This window comes from Aythya marila (genome assembly GCF_965140915.1).
Source record: "Aythya marila genome assembly, chromosome: 25".
Classification (NCBI taxonomy): domain Eukaryota; kingdom Metazoa; phylum Chordata; class Aves; order Anseriformes; family Anatidae; genus Aythya; species Aythya marila.
Genome location: NC_139066.1, coordinates 4859517 through 4877784, shown reverse-complemented (window position 1 = coordinate 4877784; position 18268 = coordinate 4859517). Strand labels below are relative to the sequence as shown.

At 64.6% G+C, this 18268-nt stretch overlaps 3 protein-coding genes across 4 annotated transcripts in view; 2 read left to right on the top strand and 1 right to left on the bottom strand.

Annotated features, from left to right (window-relative positions):
* Window positions 1-772: 772 nt before the first annotated feature.
* On the top strand, window positions 773-3557 carry DLX4 (distal-less homeobox 4; the record flags this gene model as incomplete). The annotated part of the gene is made up of 3 exons (XM_082779262.1): window positions 773-1064; window positions 2242-2435; window positions 3306-3557. 3 exons carry the CDS (start codon window positions 773-775, stop codon window positions 3555-3557), a joined length of 738 nt encoding a protein of 245 aa, XP_082635388.1.
* A 6254-nt stretch (window positions 3558-9811) lies between these two features.
* DLX3 (distal-less homeobox 3) lies at window positions 9812-12995 on the bottom strand (the record flags this gene model as incomplete). The annotated part of the gene is made up of 3 exons (XM_082779240.1): window positions 9812-10271; window positions 12204-12394; window positions 12677-12995. The coding sequence occupies 3 exons, from the start codon at window positions 12993-12995 to the stop codon at window positions 9930-9932; spliced, it is 852 nt and encodes a 283-aa protein (XP_082635366.1). The 3' UTR covers window positions 9812-9929.
* A 4752-nt stretch (window positions 12996-17747) lies between these two features.
* Window positions 17748-18268, top strand: part of ITGA3 (integrin subunit alpha 3) — a 13214-nt gene continuing 12693 nt past the window's right edge. For both annotated transcript variants that reach the window (XM_082779255.1, XM_082779256.1), the window contains exon 1: window positions 17748-17935. In XM_082779255.1, coding sequence (XP_082635381.1) covers window positions 17763-17935 — 173 coding nt within the window. In that variant the 5' untranslated portion in view covers window positions 17748-17762. The remainder of the gene's footprint in view (window positions 17936-18268) is intronic.

Sequence of the window (18268 nt, the reverse complement as noted above, 5' to 3'; positions counted from 1 at the left end):
GGGGCCCCGCGGGGTCCGGGCTCTGCGGCGCCACGGGAAGGGGCCCCCACCTGGGTGCCCCACCTGGGTGCCCTCCCCAGCAGCTGGTGGACACGGAGGTGCAGGGCCTCGTGTCCGTCCCTCGGCCCGGTGTCTGTCCTTCCAGCTGTCCCCTTGTCCATCCGTCCTTCTCTCGTGCCCCGCTGTGTCCCCATGTCCCCAGCTGCTCCTTTTCCCCTTTATCCCCTGCGGGCCCAGGGCTGCCCCGCTGCCCCACCAAGGGGCTGTGCGCCCCCCCCCCCCTCCCGGGGTGCTGCCATCCACCTCCTGCGCCCTCAAAGGAGGGGGCTCCCCAAAAAATCAGTGCCTCCCCGCTGCAGACTGATGACAAAACCCCCCCGGGGGTCTCAGCCAGGACACTGGGGGGGGGCACCACGGTGCCTCCCCCCCCCCCCAGCTCCCCCTTCCCCACTGGGTGCCGCACAGCCGGGTTGGGGGGACCCCGGCTTCAGGGGGGGGCTCCGAGGGGGTACCCCCGAGGGGATGGGGTAGGGGGCATCCAGGGGGCTGCCCCCCATCCCCGGGGGGGGGCCGTGACGTCACGAGGCGGGGCTCGTCGGGGCGGGGCGGGGCGGGCAGGGGATCCCCCGGGCGCGGGGCCGCGGTGCGGCAGCGCGGAGCCCGTCGAGGGGGGGGGGCGCGGGGCTCGGAGCGGTGCTGCGGGCTCCGGGGGTTGCCCGGCCAGGCCCGGCCAGGCCCGGCCCGGCCCGGCTCGGCTCGGCTCCGGTTCATCATGACCATGAGCTCCGTAGCCGAGAGTTTGCTGGGTTCCGACCCTTCTAAAACTTCTTTCCTGGAGCTCGGCCACCCCTCGCCGCCGCACTACCCGCTGCACGGCCTCCACCCCGCCGGCCACCCCCAGCACGACCCGTCGCCTTTCGCTTCCTACGCTCGGCCCGGGTCCTACCCTTACACCGGGGGCCCCCCCCCGCCTCCCCACGGCGGTCCCTACCTGCCCTATCCGCCCGCCGGCGCCCAGCATCCCCCGGCCGGGCTGGCCCACGGCGCCAGGCTGCAGGACGCAGGTAAGGCGGCCGCGGGGGTGCTCGGCGCTGCGCACCCGTTCCTGGCATCCCCCCTCCTTGTCCCGATCCCCTTCTCGGTCCCGGTCCCGGTCCCGGTCCCCGTCCCGGTCCCGGCCCCGCCGAACCAGCGCGGAGCCGCCGGGAGCGCAGCGGCCGCCGTCGGAAGCGCGCCCGGAGCGCGCAGCCACCCAGTGGGAAGAGGGGATGGGGGGGCGCTCGGAGAGGTGGGAGGGGAGCCCCCCCACCAAGGGAGACCCAAAGGGGGCTGGGGGTGATGCCCCCCCCGCTGCTGGCCCCGTCTGGGTGCTTGCAGGACCCCCCCGGGGGGTGGGCGCAGAGCCCCCGCTGTTCGGTTCCTGCGCTGTCCCTTTCCAGCCCCCCCCTGCTGCACCAATCCTGTGGCCCCCCCCCCCAGTTCCAGCTTGTCCCCTCTGCAGCCCCCTGCCCCATTTCAGCCCTGCTCTGGTCTGGTTTTCCCCAAAGCTGCTGCAGGACGCTGCCCGCTGAGCCACCCCGGGGAGAAACAGCCCCTGGGTTCACCCCGGGGGGGTCGTGAGCATGGCTCAGCCCCCGAGACCCCGGCCCTGTCCCCCCCCCAGCCCTCCCCTGTGGGAGTGGGGCTGTGTATGGGGCTGTGCAGACACACCTGATACCCTGTGCTTGCCCGGTGTCCCACTGAGCCCAGGTGTCCCCGGTGTCACCTCAGTGTCCCCCGTCTCCATGCCTGGCATGTTTTGGCCCCCACATCCCCAAAAACCCCCAGGGATGCTCAAAGCCACAGCAGGGCTGGCCAGCACAGACCTTGTGGCCAGCAGCTGCCTGGGGGGGGGTCAGCACGCCCAAAGCACGGCCTCTGCCCCCCATCACCCCTGCTCCCCATCACCTCTGCCCCCCACCACCTCGCAGGGCCCTGCTGGCCCCCCCGGTGGGTGCATGGCCCTGCTGCCTGCCCGCTTTTGGGGTGCTGAGCAGACATCACCGTGCCTCCTGGTTCCCCTTCGCTTTACGTGGGGGCTTAAACGAAGCAGCAGGGCAGAAGCAGGTCCCGCCACTCCCCAAAAATACATCCAAAAAAAAAAAAAACAAGACCCGCTGCACCCCCCTGGGGTCGGGGCGGGAGGGGTGCTTTATTGTCCTCCAGCGGTGCTGTAACCCTCTGCTCCTCTCCTCCCCCCAGAGCACGACAAGCCGCCGGCCATCGCCAACGGGGAGCTGCGCATCAACGGCAAGGGGAAGAAGCTCCGCAAGCCCCGCACCATCTACTCCAGCCTGCAGCTGCAGGCCCTCAACCAGCGCTTCCAGCAGACCCAGTACCTGGCGCTGCCCGAGCGCGCCGAGCTGGCCGCCCAGCTGGGGCTCACCCAGACCCAGGTACAGCCGTGGCATCCCCAAAACCCTGCTGCCAGCGTGGCCACGGCACGGCACGGCGAGGGGGGGGATGCGCGGCGCACGTGGCTCGTCCCCCGTCTCCGCTCCGGGAGTGACTCCGGATTAAGGCCGTGCGCTTGGAGCCGTGCCGAGCCGAGCCGTGCCGCGGCGGGCAGCCGGCGCCGGCAGGCCCCGCGGCTCGGGTCCGGGGCGCCCCTGCTCGCACCTCCCAGCGGCACCGGGACTTTCCCAGCCCCGGAGCCTGGCTGCCGGCCCAGCCGTGCCCGGCGCTGGGCGGCCCCGCAGCCGCGGGACGGGGCGAGTGGGTTTTTGAAGGCGATGGGGAGAGACAGGCAGGCGGCAGCGGTGCAGCCCGGAGCCAGGGGCGAAGCGAGCTCATAAAGCCGGGGAAGAGGAGGCAAGTGGGAACCTGCCGGCAGCGCGGGGGGGACCGCGGGGAGGAATGAGCGGGGCCACCACCCCAGCCGCCGCGCGGCGGGGCCCCACCGCGCCGCCGCGCCCCAACCCAGCCCCAGCACCCGCGTTGGGCTGGTGGGGGCACAGCCCGAGGCGGGGGGGACACGCGGGGACACAGGTGGACGTGCACGGCTGGAGGCTCTCGGGTTGCTCTCCGTTTATCACCAGGTTGCCCTGGTTTTGGAGCCACGTTCTCCTCCTTCGTGGATTCTCTAGTGGCTTGTAAAGGGTTGGGCTCATCCCATAAGACCCCCGCGCTGGGCCAGCTGTGCCCCTGGGAAAGGGCAGGCGGTGTCCTAGGTGGGGGAGACGAGGGCTGTAGAGGGGTCCTCAAAATATATGGGGGGACGACGCTGTGCTCCCTGCATCCCTTGCTCACCCCGCTCTCGCCCGCAGGTGAAGATCTGGTTCCAGAACAAGCGCTCCAAGTACAAGAAGATCATGAAGCAGGGCTCCAGCGTGCCCGATGGGGAGCACCTCCACACCTCCTCCTCGCTCTCCCCCTGCTCCCCCAACATCCCCCCGCTCTGGGACATCCCCGTGCCGGGCAAGGGGCCCCCCTTAGCCCCCAGCAACTACATCAGCAGCTTCGGAGCCTGGTACCAGCCGCACCCGCAGGACGCGATGCCCCGGGGTCCCATGATGTGATGCCGCCCTGGCTCCAGCACCCAGCGGCTCCAGGAGGGCCAGCATTGGGGAGGGGGGACGTGCCGCCACCCTCCCCCGAGGGGCCGGGGAGCCCAGCGATGATGCCCTGGGGGACCCCAGCGAATGGAGGATGAAGAAGAGGAAGAGGAGGAGGAGGAGGAAGGTGACTGCTGACTGCAGGGAACTGAGGACCGCCCGCCCCGTCGCGGTCTGCAGCGAGACGGCTCCGGCACAAAGCCCCCGTGCGCCCGGCCCGGCGGGACAGGACTTGGCCACAGCCCCGGGTCCCCTCTGGTCATGGACACCCGGAGGTGGCCCCAAAAGAGGGGCTGGAGGGGTGGGGAGTCCCCAGACACCCCCCCCAAAAAAAAAAACCACACACAAAGCCTGGCTTTATTTATAAACACCTCCCGTTACCGTATGCGCCCCCCATTACAAATGGGCTGTACGATTGTAAAGTAAAGACTGCTCCTCAGTACCTGCTGCTACGTTTGGGGGGGGTCCCTGCTTTTTTTTGGGGGGGGACACACTTCGATCCCTGTCCTCGGAGGCTCCTGTCTGCAGGTGAAGTGGCCCCGTGGGGTGGGGGGCACCCAAGCAGGGGTCTGGGGCTCCCCCCGCCCAGCTCCACATCTGCGCGGGACCCGCCGCTATTTCCAGCCCCGCTCCTCTGAACTGGAGGCGCAATTAAAGTAATTGGGGGCCCCTAAGCGAGGGGCTTCTCGCTGCCTCCTTGGGGTAATTACGGGCAATTTGCAGCTGTTGAAGATGTCTCCCTTTAATAGGGGTGGGAGAAGGAGGGTGGGGGGCGCGGGGCAGGTTGGGGACCCCGGGGTTACTGCCCAGCTCCTCCTGGCCCCGACACTTTGGGAGCAGGGGGGGAGGAAACCTTTTTCAGCTGCAGGTTTCTTTCACCTCTCCCTTTATCCTTTTCAGAGGCCAGGATCTGGCTAAAAAACGTTTTATGGTTATTTATGGACGGGAGCTGCAGTGGGGCTCTGCCCAGCAGAGATTTGGGGCTGCGGCGCGTCCCTACCTGGGTTTGCTGAGTGGCACAGAAGGGCTGGGTGCCCGATCCCCCCCCCATTTTATTTCCCTGCTCAAAGCATCGCCGCCTGCCTCAAGGACCGTGTTACCCGACCCTTCATCCCCTCTTCACTGCAGCATTTCGGTTCAGGGGTGCCAAGGTTTGGGGACGGCACAGCTCCGGGCACGGCTCTGTTTGCTCCACGCATTCAGCAGCGCTTGGGGCCAGATTTTTTTCCAAAACGCTTGGCTCCCACCCCGAGGAGCTGGGTTTGTGAGTGATGGGCAGGTCGGGATGGGACCTGAGCGCGGGGACAGCGTGCCCCAAAGCTCCTGGGACAGCACCGGGCACCGGGATCAATTCCTGTGCCGGGGATTTGGGCTGCTGGCAGCCACGTGCCGGTGACCCCATGGGGACTCAGAGCTCCAAACCCCAGCGTGGGTGCAAGTTGTCCCCAATCTGTGCCCTGGGACAGCCACCAGCACCCTGCAAGGGTGGCACTGGGGGGACGTGGAGCACACAGCTGGGACCCCCATGGCTGGGACCATGCACGGTGCCTCCTGCACGGTGGGACAATGTCACCAGGGGGGGTGACAATTTCTCATACATGGACTGGGGAAGTCCCAGCCCCTCGCAGGGTGGGATTGTCCCCGGGCAGGAGCTCTGTGATTTTCCTCTGGGGGTTATTTCTGGCTATGGGAAGGGGCTGAAGCACGGCACCGGCTGCACCGGCAGCTCGGGTCACCGAGCACCATCCGTTTGCACTTGTAGGGGGGGGGAACCCGCTGATGGCAGTGGGGTTGGAGGGAGCTCAGCACCTCGCTGTGCCCGGGAAGGGAAGGATCCATCCCGCGGGGACGTGTACGGGCCGGCCGAGAGGTCTGCCCCCGTGCCACGACGTGCGCTGCCGCTTCCCCTCTTTGATATCCGTTCCCGGGCTGGGGGAACGCGGGCGGCAGCGGCCGCGGCTCCCGCTCAGCTTTCCCGACGGATGTGCTGCCAAGGACCTGCAGCCAGAGCCTCTCTCGCAGGTCCCGTCTTGCAGCAGGCTCTGGCTCCCGGGATCCTGCCCGCCCGCTGCTCGCGGCTGCCCTGCACCGAGCCTAGCTCAGAGCAGAGCCATCCCCTCCCCGCTGCGCTGGCACCTGGGGGGGGGGCGCAGCCTGCTCAGGGCACCCATGGGTGCGGGCGACTTGTGTTAGGTGGGAAATGGTGGTGGTTTTATGTCCCCTTCCGTGCAAAAAGGTGGTCGTGCCCTGGTGCTGCTCGGGATGCTCCTGCAGAGAAAGGGATGGGGTCTGCAAGCCAAGGCGGGGGGGGCTGGGGGCTTTCCTGCCCTTTCTTCTGAGCTTGGACAGGACCACGGCCCTGCTGGCTGCTGGGCACCAGGAGAGGGGCAGCGTTTCCAGCACAGCATCGCTAAAGCTGGGCTGTGCTCCTCTCATCAGCCAGGAGCATCCTTGGCTTGGGAAGGCTCTGAAAAGGCCAAGAGCCCGAGAACATCCAGCTCTGGTAGGGATCAAGGCATTGACGAGGAGAAATCCCCTCCAGATTCCCTGCCCTGGGGAATGGGGACGTCTCTGGGCTTTTTTGGGTCCCTCTTCCCTCCACCAGCCCAGGCTGGGTGTCCAACCTGCCCCCTTCGGATTACCAGGGGATGTTTGGGCAGCTTCGTGTCCCCTTTCTGTCCCCAACCCCACCCACGCAGGGTGATGCTGGCTCTGCTGGTGCTTCACCCAGGCCACAAAGTGAACCGAGATGTCCCCAAAGCCACCCGGGACCATTTCCATCCTATTTTCCACATCCAACGAGGGTGGCCGAGCCCCGGCCAGCGGCGACGCCGCGGCTGCCTCGTGTCCTCCTTCGGCTCTCCATCTGCCGCGTGCCGGGTTAGCCAAGAGCCGGGGAGGCGATGAAGACATCGCGGATGCCAGGCCGGGCCGTGGGCGGGCGGCTGCCCCCGCTCTTTGTGCTGGCAGCGGCGTGACGCAAGCGGCTGGAAGCGGCGTGTTGCAACGGGGCAGGAAACGAGCGCCGCGCTGGGAGGGCTGCGCGCCGGGGCTTGTGCGCGCGGGCACGGGGCAGAGCCGTGCAGGGACACCAGTGGGCACCCGAGCCTGCTCCCGACAGCTTTGGACCCCCCTCCCACATGGCTGGGAACCAGCTCGGAGCCTTCGTCATGCCTGTGGCTGATGGCAAAATGCCCTCGGTGGGGTTGTTGGGGTTGGCCAGCATCCCCATCCCGGGAACATCTGGGGTTGGGGTTGCCCAGCATCCCCATCCCGGGACCCTCCGGTGCTGCTCTCCGTCCCCTGTGGTGGTGGAGGAGGAGAACTGGGAGAACTGGGATAAGAAACGTTGGGGTTTCTGGGGTAAAGGGGTTCTTTGAGCCCAAAGTGGGTGATGGATGCTGGGAGGAGTGGGTAGGGGGGGCCATGGGGTCCCTGCCTGCGCTCTTCTGCTTTTGGGAGGACGCAGGGGCAAGAGGAGAGGGTTTGTCCCTGGAGAGGGACATCCAGGTCCTGAGGCTGCTTTTGGGGACAATCCAGGGGGCTTGGCCACCTCTGGGCTCAAGGCTGGTGGAGCTGCAGGTGATGCTGGTGGTGCCCCCCCCCCCTTTTCTGCAGGGAGGAAAAGGGGGAAAGCAGCCAGGAGGCGCCGTGCCTGGCTCCATCGGGCAGCTTCCAAAGGGGCTCCAGCTCCTGGCACCCCCAACACGGGCACCCCCGCCCCCATGCAGGACCTGCTGTGCGGTTGGGGTGTCAGGGCAGGGCAGGAGGGACGAGGGGCTGCTTGAGCACAGCCTCTGCGAGCCAAATTCCTGCCGGGCGCCCATCCCCGGGCCGTCGGGGCTGGCTGGAGGAGCCCGGTTTGCAGGCAGTGCCGCCGGAGGGGAGCAGGATTAGCGCCTGTCCGCGGGCAGAGATGCGCCCAGCCTTTATATAATCCACGGATATGTAATCTTCTTTCTTTTCTTTTTTTTTTTTTTTCCCTAAATTAAAAAAAAAAAAAAGGGGCCAGCTCATGACATGCTTCTCACTCCAGGCAACGCCGCTCGGTTTACTCCTCTCCCAACCCGCCCGCCGCCTCCTTGCTCTTGCTGGCAGCCTACCCCTAATAAAACGCAGTGTCTCCAGCGTGTCTGCCCGCCTGCCGGCTGTGGGTCGGGTTTGCACGCAGCCTCCAACCCCAACCCCAACCCCAAGCGCTCGGGGACCAGGGGCTGGCAGCTCCCCTTAACCCTTCGCAGCCAGCCCGGACACGCAGACGCCCGTTTGGGGACACCCGAGGTCCCCCTGCAGCCACGGCTGGGGTGGCAGAGGGGACGAGGTGATGGGGACGAGGTGACGGGGACGAGTTGGGGACCTCGCAGCCCTCTTGGGGAAGTCCCCGGTGGCGCAAGGTGCAGGGACAGCCCCTGAGTGTCCTCGGTCATTGCAAGGGGGACGTGGGGATGCGCTGGGGGTGCGCTGGAAGCTGGCTGCATCCTGGCCATGCCCACGGTGCAGAGGGACCAGACCTAAGGGATTAGCAGGGGGGGCTTTGGGGGACCCCATCCATGGCCACCGGGGACCAGGGTGGGCGCACGGAGGCTTCAAGGGGCTGGTGGTGCTGGCACGGCAGCGGGCACGGCTGTCCCACAGCGGCACAGCAGCGGGCAGGGGTCCCCGCCAGACCCTGCTCACGCAGTGACCCCAAAGGGGACACCGGGATAGCCCAGCTGCCCTCCCAGTTTGCACGGTTCTGAGCCTACTGGTTCCCAGTAAGCGCAGTGGAAGGGAAGCGCCGCAGCTCCGCGGTGTTTTGGAGGCGGCTCTGCAGAGCACGAATACAATTTGTAATATTATTTTTTTTTCCCCAAAAAAAAGTTCCCTTTCCACAAAGAGGTGGTCAGGGGGAGCCAGAAGTGGACGTTCCCGTCACCTTGCCACTGTCACCCCAGGTCCCCAGCTGTCCCCAGGACACGGGACACGGGGCTGAAAGTGAAATTCCCTATCCCAAAAAACTCCTCCACGGCCGGCTGGCAAACCTACCCCGAAAATAGCATTGGGACAGCCTTAAAATTCAAAGCACTTTTATTAACATTCACGGATCAGCTTCTGCTTGCTAAGAAAGCAGCAAAGGGGGCTCGGAGGAAGCCCCCGTCCTCGGAGGGAGCAGTCACCAGCCGGGTTGGTCTTAAAAAATAAAACGCAAACAAACGACAAAAAAAAAAAAAAAAAATACACAGAACAAAACGACTTGGTTTTGATCAACTTTATACAAACGAACCTTATGTACACTCTCTTTTTTTCCCCCATACACCCCTATTTATATAAGGCAACATAAATAAGATCCTCGGGACTGTACAACACATATGAACACTTCTTAAAACTGCACTTTCTGCTTTTAAAAAAATAGCATCACTCTCTTAAAAAATAGTAAAGAGGTTTTTTTGTGTTTTTTTTTTTTTGTTTTTGTTTTTAAATGTGTTGTCGACTTATTTAAAAAATAGGCATTCTGCTTCGCCGTTAGCTTAAATGACAGATGGAGGCACTGTTAGAAAACAGACACTAGCACAATTTTCTCTTTAAAAAATAACTTAAGCCATTCCTGAACAGTTTAAATATTAAAATATTCCCCCCCTCCCTCCCCCATTTTTATGTTTTATTTTTTATTTTAAATTTTTAAATAACCACCTCGTTGTCTGAGCATTGTCCCGGGTGATCCCCATGAAGCTGCCGGGGCTCCGCAGCCCCATCCGAACTGGGGGTGCTGGGTGGCACCCATGGGACACCCACGGTCCCGCAGCCCGGTGCCGGTCCCCGCTGGGCGCTGGATTTTGGGTGCTGTGAAGGCAAAAGGCGTCCCGTGCCCTCGACTCCTTGGGCACCCCCCAGCCGTCTTGCTTCCTCCTCCTCCTCCTCCTCCTCGCCATGGCTTTGGTCCCCGTTGTTTCCATCCCAAGCAGGGCTCCGGGTGCTCCTCGGGGACCCCGGCACGGAGCAGTCGCCCCCAAAACGGCTCGCCCCAAGGTGGGGGCACCACGGCCGGTGGGGAAAAACGCGGCTCCCGGGGGGCCGTTGCTTTTGGGGGGGGGTGATGGAAAAAGAAAAATACACGAGGAGGATTCGCCCCCTTTTCCTCGCCTTCCCTTGGCGTGGAGCTAACGAGTTTAACCCTTTGCGGTCCTGTTGTTCCTGAGATGAGAGTATAGGATATATAAGTGTATACATAGGGGTGTGTGTACATGTGTGTCCTGGAAACACTTTAAAACAAAAAAAAAAGAAGAAAAAAAAAAAAAAAAAAAGTGGGGGGGGAAAAAAAAGGAAGGAAAAGGAGTCCTGCCACTGTCTCTCGTTCCCTTAGTAGACTGCGCCGGGGTTGGGGGGAGGCCCCGGGGAGGTGTGATGCATCGTGGCGGCCGGCGGCGGCTGGTGGGGTAAATGGGGTCCGCTGAGGGTCTGCGGGTGGTACCAGGGGTTGTGCTCGTCCAGGAAGCCGGGCGAAGAGCTGTAGGGGAGCGGCTGCGGGAGCGGGGTCCGGCCCGGCGCGCTGCCGTGCGAGTTACTGTCCCAGACGGCCGGGGAAGGAGGGGAGTTGCAGGCCATGGAGTCGCTGTTGTTGGGGCTGTGCTCCAGCGGCACCTCGCCGTTCTTGTAGAGCTTCTTGAACTTGGAGCGGCGGTTCTGGAACCAGATCTTCACCTGGCAGGGAGGGACAAGGGGTGAGTGCCCCGCGTCGGCTTGCAGTGGGGTTGCGGGAAGGCACCCCCTGGGTTTGTGGGTTTTTTTTTTGGGGGGGGGGGGTTGTGGGGAACCCGGACACGCAGCACATCGTGGGAAGCCACCTGTGTAGGGGGGCTGTGGGGAGCTGGCACGCAGCAGGTGCCGTGGGGAGCCGCCTGTGATATGGGTGCTATAGGGACACCGGACACGCCATGGGAAGCCACCTGTGATATGGGTGTCACGGGGACCCCAGACACAATATGGGAAGCCACCCGTGATACAGGTGCTATAGGGACCCCAGACACAATATGGGAAGCCACCTGTGATACGGCTGCTATAGGGACCCCAGACACAATATGGGAAGCCTCCTGTGATATGGGTGCTCTAGGGACCTCAGACACCCCACAGGAAACCACCTATCCTATAGGCGTCACAGGGACCCCAGACACCCCAAATACCCTATGCTGTGGGTATTTGGGGACCCCAGACACACCGTGCACCATAGGAAGCCCCCGATGACACGGGTGTTACGGAGAGCCCCCACACCACGCACCATAGACGAAGCCACCGACGGTGCGGGTGTCGTGGGGACCCCAAACACCCCATGGGAAGCCACCGACGGTGTGGGTATCGTGGGGACCCCGGGCACTCGGTGCACGGTGACAAGCCACCCGGGATGTGGGCGTCGCGGGCCGCCCGTCACGCCATGCATCACGGGACACCGGCCCGGCACGTCGCGCGTCGGGAGCGTCCCCGGCGCTGGGTGAGGCCGCGGCGCTGGGCGCCCTTGGGCCCCGGGGAAGGGGCGTGGGGGGTTGGGGGGGAGGCGGTGGTTGTCACCCAAACAGGATGTCCCTCTGGGAGCGGGTGACGCGCTCCGTCAGCCCTTTGCCGAGTGTCCCCGATTGCTTCATCGCCCAAGGGAGGAGGAGGAAGGCCGCGCCGGGGAGCGCCGCGCCAAGGGCGGCACAAGGGCGCCGGCGCCGGCCCGCAGGCAGGGAGGGCACCGGGACGGGGACGGGATGGGACACAGGTTTGGGGTGGCCGTGCCGCGGTGGCAGCCTGTCACGCCAGCGAGGACACCGGGTTGGGGTTGTCCCCGCGCCCGACAAGCCTCAAAAGTGAAGGTTTGGCCCCAAAGCTGGGAGGCAGCGTGGGGAAGGAGGAGCCCCTCTTGCCCGTCCCTTCTTGTTGGGTGTAGCCCAAACTGGCAGCCCCCCGACGGCACCTTTGGGTGCTCCTGTCCCCAATTCCAGTCTCCCACAGGAGCTGGGAGTTGGGGTGCCAGGAGGACAGACAGAAGGGGAGCCCGGGCAGGAGGAGCAGGGGCTGGATTTGGCTGGATTTAGGGCAAATGAGCCAGGATGTGGGGTCCTGAGCACCCCATCTGCAGCACCCCGTGCTCAGCACCCAGCTCAAGTGCCCCGTCCTGAGTGTCCCATCCCGAGCACCCCGTCCTGCCTGGGATTTCACATCCCGGGAAGCCAGGTGCTGACCCAGGACATTTCCAAGGACTGGGGCAGGATTTGGCCCCTCCTGGGTAACCGGGCAGAGCGGGGGCTGAGCTGGGGCTGGCTGCGGAGATAAACCCCGAAATTTCGGATAGGGGCACGGCCAGGATCCATCCCCTCTCTCCGCTCCTGCCCTCCTCTCCCCCGTCCCTTCGGCACCACTGATCTGCTCCCTGCAGGGAATCCCAGCACTCTGCAAACGGGCAGCACCCACCCCTGGGGTCCCCCAAACCCCCCCATCCCAAAGGGACAGCTTCATCCGGAGCCGCGCCGAACCCACACCGACTCGGGGGTTGCAAAAAGGAGCGGGGGTACAGCTCCAACTCCCCCTCCCGCCTCTCCCCCAGGGCTGTGGCTGGGATTTTTTTTTTTTTTTGGGGGGGGGGGGCTCAGCCCTTACCTGGGTCTGGGTGAGCCCCAGCTGGGCGGCCAGCTCGGCGCGCTCGGGCAGCGCCAGGTACTGGGCTTTTTGGAAGCGGCGTTGCAGAGCCGCCAGCTGGTAGCTGGAGTAGATGGTGCGGGGTTTGCGGATCTTCTTGGGTTTCCCGTTGACCATCCGCACCTCGGGCTCCGGCTCCTCCTTCACCGACACTGGGCACAGAGCGCAGAGGTGAGGACGGGGCTGGAGAAAAGGTCCCAAAACAGCCCCCGAAATCCCCTCCCCAACCCGAGGTCCGCAGCACCGGAGGGGGATGAACCCAAAACCTCCCCGTCCTCCGCTGGGAACAAACAACGCACCGGCAACCCCACAACCGCTCCGTCCCCAAGTTAAAAACACTTCATTTTTAATTTTTTCAGGGGAGGGCACAACCTCACTGAGCTCCCGAGCAAAGGGGGGGATAGGATACGACCCCAATTTCCCGGGCATCCTACCTGCGTCCTGGGCTGGGAGCTGCTGGTCCCTGAAGTGGCCGTACTGGCGGTAGGAAGGGCTGTAGGAATAGTCGGATTTGGGCGAGTAGGTGCCGGCGGCCCCGATGCCGTTGAGGTTGAACTGGTGGTAGGGGTAGTGGCCGACGGGCTGGCTGTAGGACTGGCCCGGGTAGTAGTCGTGCTGGCCGGTGTAGTAGCCCAGGTCGGTGACGGAGGACTCGGGTAAAGTGGGGGAGTCCTTGGAGGCGGCATGGCAGCTCAGCGAGCCCGACAGGTCGGTGAGGATGCTGGAGAGCTTCTTGTCGAAGGAGCCGCTCATCGCTGGAGCAGGGGGGGGTGCCAGCCCGGCTGGGGACCCCCGGCTACCCGCGCGTCAGGGGGCCTGGCGTGCCCAGAGCCGGCTCCAAACGCACGGCTTCTGGCGAGGGAGCAAGAGAGAGACTGTGCCCAAACCTCCAGCCCCGGCCGCCTGCTTAAAGCCTTTAATTATGGAGCAGGGCAGGGTGGGTGCGCATTCCTATTGGCTCCAGAAATATTGCCTGGGAGGCAAAACAGGCTCCTGCCTCCTGTTTTTTTTTTTTTTTTTTTTTTTTTTTTTTCCCTTCTCTTTTTTTTTTTTTTTTTTTTTTTCTTTTTTTTTTTTTTTTCTCTTCTCCCCCCTCTCTCAAGAAACAACAAAGAGTGGGTGAAAGAGGGAGAAGGGATAAATAAAGATCGCAGGCTGCAGGAGCTGGGGAGGAAAGGAAAGGAAAAGAGGGGGGGGGAGGCAGGCAGGCAGGGCCCCCCCCCCCCCCCAGGGCAGCGGGAGGTGATTTGGGGAGGGGGTTGAGAAGGGGTTGTGGTGCTGGGGGTGCTTGGAGCTAAGGGGGGGGGGGTTTGGACAGGGAGCGGGGGGGGCACGGTGTAGGAAGGCTTGGGGTTAGGGAGTAGGATGGATTCGGGTTTGGGGCTGGGGGGGGCTGCAGGGTGAGACCTCCTCCCCAGCTCCCACCTTCCTCCCAGTGGCTCCCAGTACAGCCCCCTCCCCAGGGCACAGCCCCCCCAGACCCCAAAATTTGCTGTGCGCCCCCCCCACCTCTCCTGCACCATGGGGACCCCGCTGCCTCCCCCGGGCTCTGTGCCCCTCTTCCAGCCCCACTCAGGGTCCTGACCCCCCCGCTGCCCTAAAAGCCCCCCCACAGCGTCACCCAGCCCAGCCCCCCCAGGCGAGGCCCTGCCACCCTTGCCCACCCCCGGGGCTGTCCCCAGCCCCCCCCCCCAGCCCCCCAGCAAGAAATGGGAATAGAGGGGGGATGGGACTGGGGGGGGGGGGGGGGCTTTTATTTTGGTGGGGGGGTCTCTACCTCTCCTGGCAGGTTCTTAACCCTAAAAAAAGGGGCTGGGGGGCTTGGGGGGGGGGGAAATTCTGGAGCCTGGCTGGGGCTTTTGCATTGGTCAATGAAATATTTGCCACCCCAAAACCCCCCCCGGGTGCCCCCCAAAGGCATTGCCCCCCCCCCCAGTCCCCAGGTGCCCCCCCCCCGGCGGCGCAGCGCGGTCCAAGGGCGCCACCAGGCGGCCACGGCGGGCACTGCGCGCTCCTGGGGCCCCGGGTTCGAATCCCGGCCCCGCCGCCACCGGGGTGGGGGGGTTGGGGGGTGGGGGGGGAGAAAATTGGGGAAATTATAGAAATTGGGAAGGGGACGGAATAATTTGGGATGGGATGGGATGGGATGGGATGGGATGGGATGGGATGGGATGGGATGGGATGGGATGGGATGGGATGGGGTGGGGTGGGATGGGGTGGGGTGGGGTGAGATAAGAATAGAAGTAGAATTAATATAATAAAATACAATTTGAAAAGATTAGAATAGGATTTGAAAATAAGTAGGAATAGAATAGAATAGAATAGAATAGAATAGAATAGAATAGAATAGAATAGAATAGAATAGAATAGAATAGAATAGAGGTGTTGTACAGGTGACGTAGAAGCAAAACATTAGAAATAAAACATTAAAATAGAAGTAAAATATTAAAATAGAAGTAAAATATTAAAATAGAAGTAAAAGAGTATAATAGGAGTAAAATGCAGAAGAATGGCCTAGAAATAGCACAAACTAGGGTAGAAGAGGAGCAGAGATCAGCTCCGGGGGGGGAGCAGAAGCCTGACCCCGAGGCCGTGTCTGGGGGCAGGGGCTCCCCTCCCGGCACGGGAACCCTAATCTGGGATTAATGAGGGATTAATTCCGAGGGGACAGAAATGTTTGGGATGAGCCCGGCCCTGCCGTCTGCCCTGCTGGGAGCTGCGCGAGGGCCTCCCTGGGGAGGTTCCCAAGGTCCCAGGGGAGCCGCTGGGACGTCCCCAGGTCCCCGGCCCAGTTGTCCCAGTAGCTGACCGGTCAGCGGGACTGGTTTGTGCCCCAAAATGGGTCCCAAGGCAGGACGAGGCGGTCGGGGAGCTGCTCAGAGAGCGGCTCGGGAGCACGGGGCAAACAGGGAGCAGGTCTGTTCGGTCCCCAACCAGTTTGGGACTGGGAGACACTGGTGCCTGCGGCTGCCCAAGGCTGCTCCTGCTGGAGCCCCAAATTGGGGAGCTCGTGGATAACACGGGGGGGTGGGTGGGGGGTGTCCAGAAGTGGCAGAAGTGGGTGGCTTAATTGGAAGCGGCTTAGAAGAGGCTTAATTAGGGCACCGGGGGGGGTCCCTAGAAAAGGGGGGGTGTCCCTGTCCCAGAGCCGGAGGGGGGAGCGTCTGGGGGGGGGGGTGCATCCTTGGTCGGACTCCCAGCGGCATCCTCGGTCGGACGGCTCCATCTAGCGGCGTTTTGGGTGCTGACACCCCCCCCTTTGGGTGCTCACACCCCCCTTTGGGTGCTTACCCCCCCCCTTTGGGTGTTCACCCCCCACTTTGGGTGCTGACACCCCCCCTTTGGGTGCTGACACCCCCCCCTTTGGGTGCTCACACACCCCCTTCGGTCCTGACACCGCTTTTTGGGTGCTGACCCCCCCCTTTGAGTGCCGACCCCCCCCTTTGAGTGCTGACCCCCCCTTTGGGTGCTGACACCCTCTTTTGGGTGCTCACACCCCCCCAAGACTCAACACCCTCCCCAGGGGCCGTAACACCTTCCCTGGGGGATAATCCCCCCCCCCCGTCAGGTATAAGCACCCCCCCCTTTGGGTGCCAGCACCCTCCCTTTGGGTGCAAACATCCCTCCTTTGGGTCCGCCGCACCCCAAAATGACCCAAAGGCGGGGAGGGGGGACAAGGGGCAGGGGAGGGGGGACCGGGGGGGGGGGAAATTTTTTTTTGGGGGGGGGGCACGGTGCCAGGTCCCGGTGCTGGCAGTGCCGCGGTGCCAGCCGGTGCCCGGTGCCATCACCCTTTAGGGTGACACCAGGAAGGGTTCGGGGTGGGGTTGGGAGGGGTTGAAGAGGGGGGGTTGAGGGGGGGTTGAAGGGGGGTTGAGGGGGGGTTCGGGGGGGGGGTTGAGCAATTCCCCGGCAGGAATTTTGGCCTCAATTTGGCACAAACACGCCTGGAGGCCCCACGCGGCCTACGCCGTTTGGCCTCCTCGGGGCTTGGGGGCGACAAAATTGGGCTGTGCAACCCCCACCCCCACCCCATGAGACCCCTGTATCGAGGCTGTGGGAGCGGGGAGGTCCCTTGGGTGCCCCCCCCACCCCCACCCCACAACCGGTGCCGCAGCCCCCATGGGTGGGAGGCTCCCGGGCACGGAGCCGGCACATTCCCGGCGTTCCTGGGCAGCCGGGAGCCGCCGTGGGAGGCCGGGGATTTTTTTGGCCCCCCCAAACCCCCCCCAAAGCCCCCCCAAAGCCCCCTCGGACCCCCCAGCAGAGGCTGAGCCCCCAACCCCTCCTGCCTCAGTTTCCCCCCAGCCTTGAAGCTGTGGCGGAGCCCCCAGGACCCTTGAGGGGGGGGGAAGGAGGGAGGGGTGCCCCCACCCCATAATTTTGGTGCCCCCACCCCATAATTTTGCTGCTCCTGCCCTGTGGCCAGGCTGGGGGTTGGGGGGGGTCCCCACTCCGGGGGGGTCCCAGCGTTGGTGGTCCTGGTGCTGCCCAGAGGGGGCTTATCCTGGGGGGGGGGGGGCAGGTCCTGACTTGGAGGGCTCAGCCTGGGGGGGGGTCCCATTGGGGGGGGGGGGCGTGCACAGGCGTGCGATTGCACAAGCGTGTGCACGCCCAGGTGGGTGCTTGGGTGGGTGGGTGCTTGCACACGTGTGTGTTTGTATAACTGGCTGCTTGCACACCCAAGTGCATGCCGGTGTAGCTGTGTGCTTGCACACGTGTGCACGCCCAGGTGCATTCCGCTACGGCTGGCCACTTGCACACGTCTGTGCACGCCCAGGTGCTAGCGGGTGTAGGTGTTCACTTGCACACGTGTGTGTGCACGTCCAGATGCATCCTGATATGGGCGACTGCTTGCACATGCGTGTGCACGCCCAGGTGCACGGCGCTACAGTTGCTGCTTGCACATGCATGCACACCCAGGTGCATGGCGGTACAGCTGCTGCTTGCACACGTGCACACACCCAGTTGCACGCCAGTACACCTCCCCCTTGCACACGCGTGTGCACACCCAGCTGCATCCTGGTTTGGGTGACCCCTTGCACACGCGTGTGCACGCCCAGGTGCACGGCGCTAGGGTTGCTTATTGCACACGTGCGTGCACACCCAGGTGCACTCCAGCACCCCCCTTTGCACACCCCCTTGCACACCCAGGTGCGCGCCCTCCCCACCCCCCCCGCGCCCCGCCCCGTGCCCGCGCGCCCCACCCTCGCGCATGCGCCGTGCCCCCCCCGCAGGTACCGGGAGGAGGAGGAGGAGGAGGAGGAGGAGGAGGGGGGCGCGCGGCCCCTTTAAGGGGAGCGCCCGGAAGGGCGCGCGCGCGCGCCCCTCCTGACCACGCCCCCGCCCTGCCCCGCCCCGCGCGCCCGCAGCGCACCGGCACCGTGCGCGGCGGCGGCGGGAGCGGGGGGTCGGGGTCCGGGGGGTCGCGGGTTCGAATCCCGGGGCCGCTTCCTATTTTTTTATTATTTTTTTTTATTATTTTTTTTTATTTTTTGGGGGGGGCGGGGGGGGGGGGCCATGGCGCGGCCCCCCGGGGTGCTGGTGCTGGGCGCCCTGCTGCTCCCCGCCGCCGCCGCCGCTTTTAACCTCGACACCGTTTTCCCGGTGCTGAAGGAGGGCGCCGCCCGCAGCGGCTTCTTCGGCTTCTCCGTGGCGCTGCACCGGCAGAGCGAGCGGCAGGAGCGGTACCTGTGAGTGGGGGGGGGGGGGGACCCTGGGGGGGGCAGCTCTATATGGGGGGGGGGTAGGGGTGGGGGTCTGGGGGGGTGTGGGGGGGTTGGGGTGCACCTGGGGGAGGTCCCCGAGGGGGTTTTGGGGGGTCCCGGGGGGTCCCGGGGGGGTGGGGGAGGTGTTGGGGGGGGGCCAGGTGCGAAGGGGGGGGGGAAGGGGGAGTGGGGTGCAGAGATTTTGGGGTCTGGGGGGGTTTGGGGTGGTTTGGGGGAGGGTTCAGGTGTTGGGGGGGGCAGAGCGTTGAGATTAGGGGAGGTTGGGAGGGGTGGGGGGACTAAAAATGTACCCCCCCC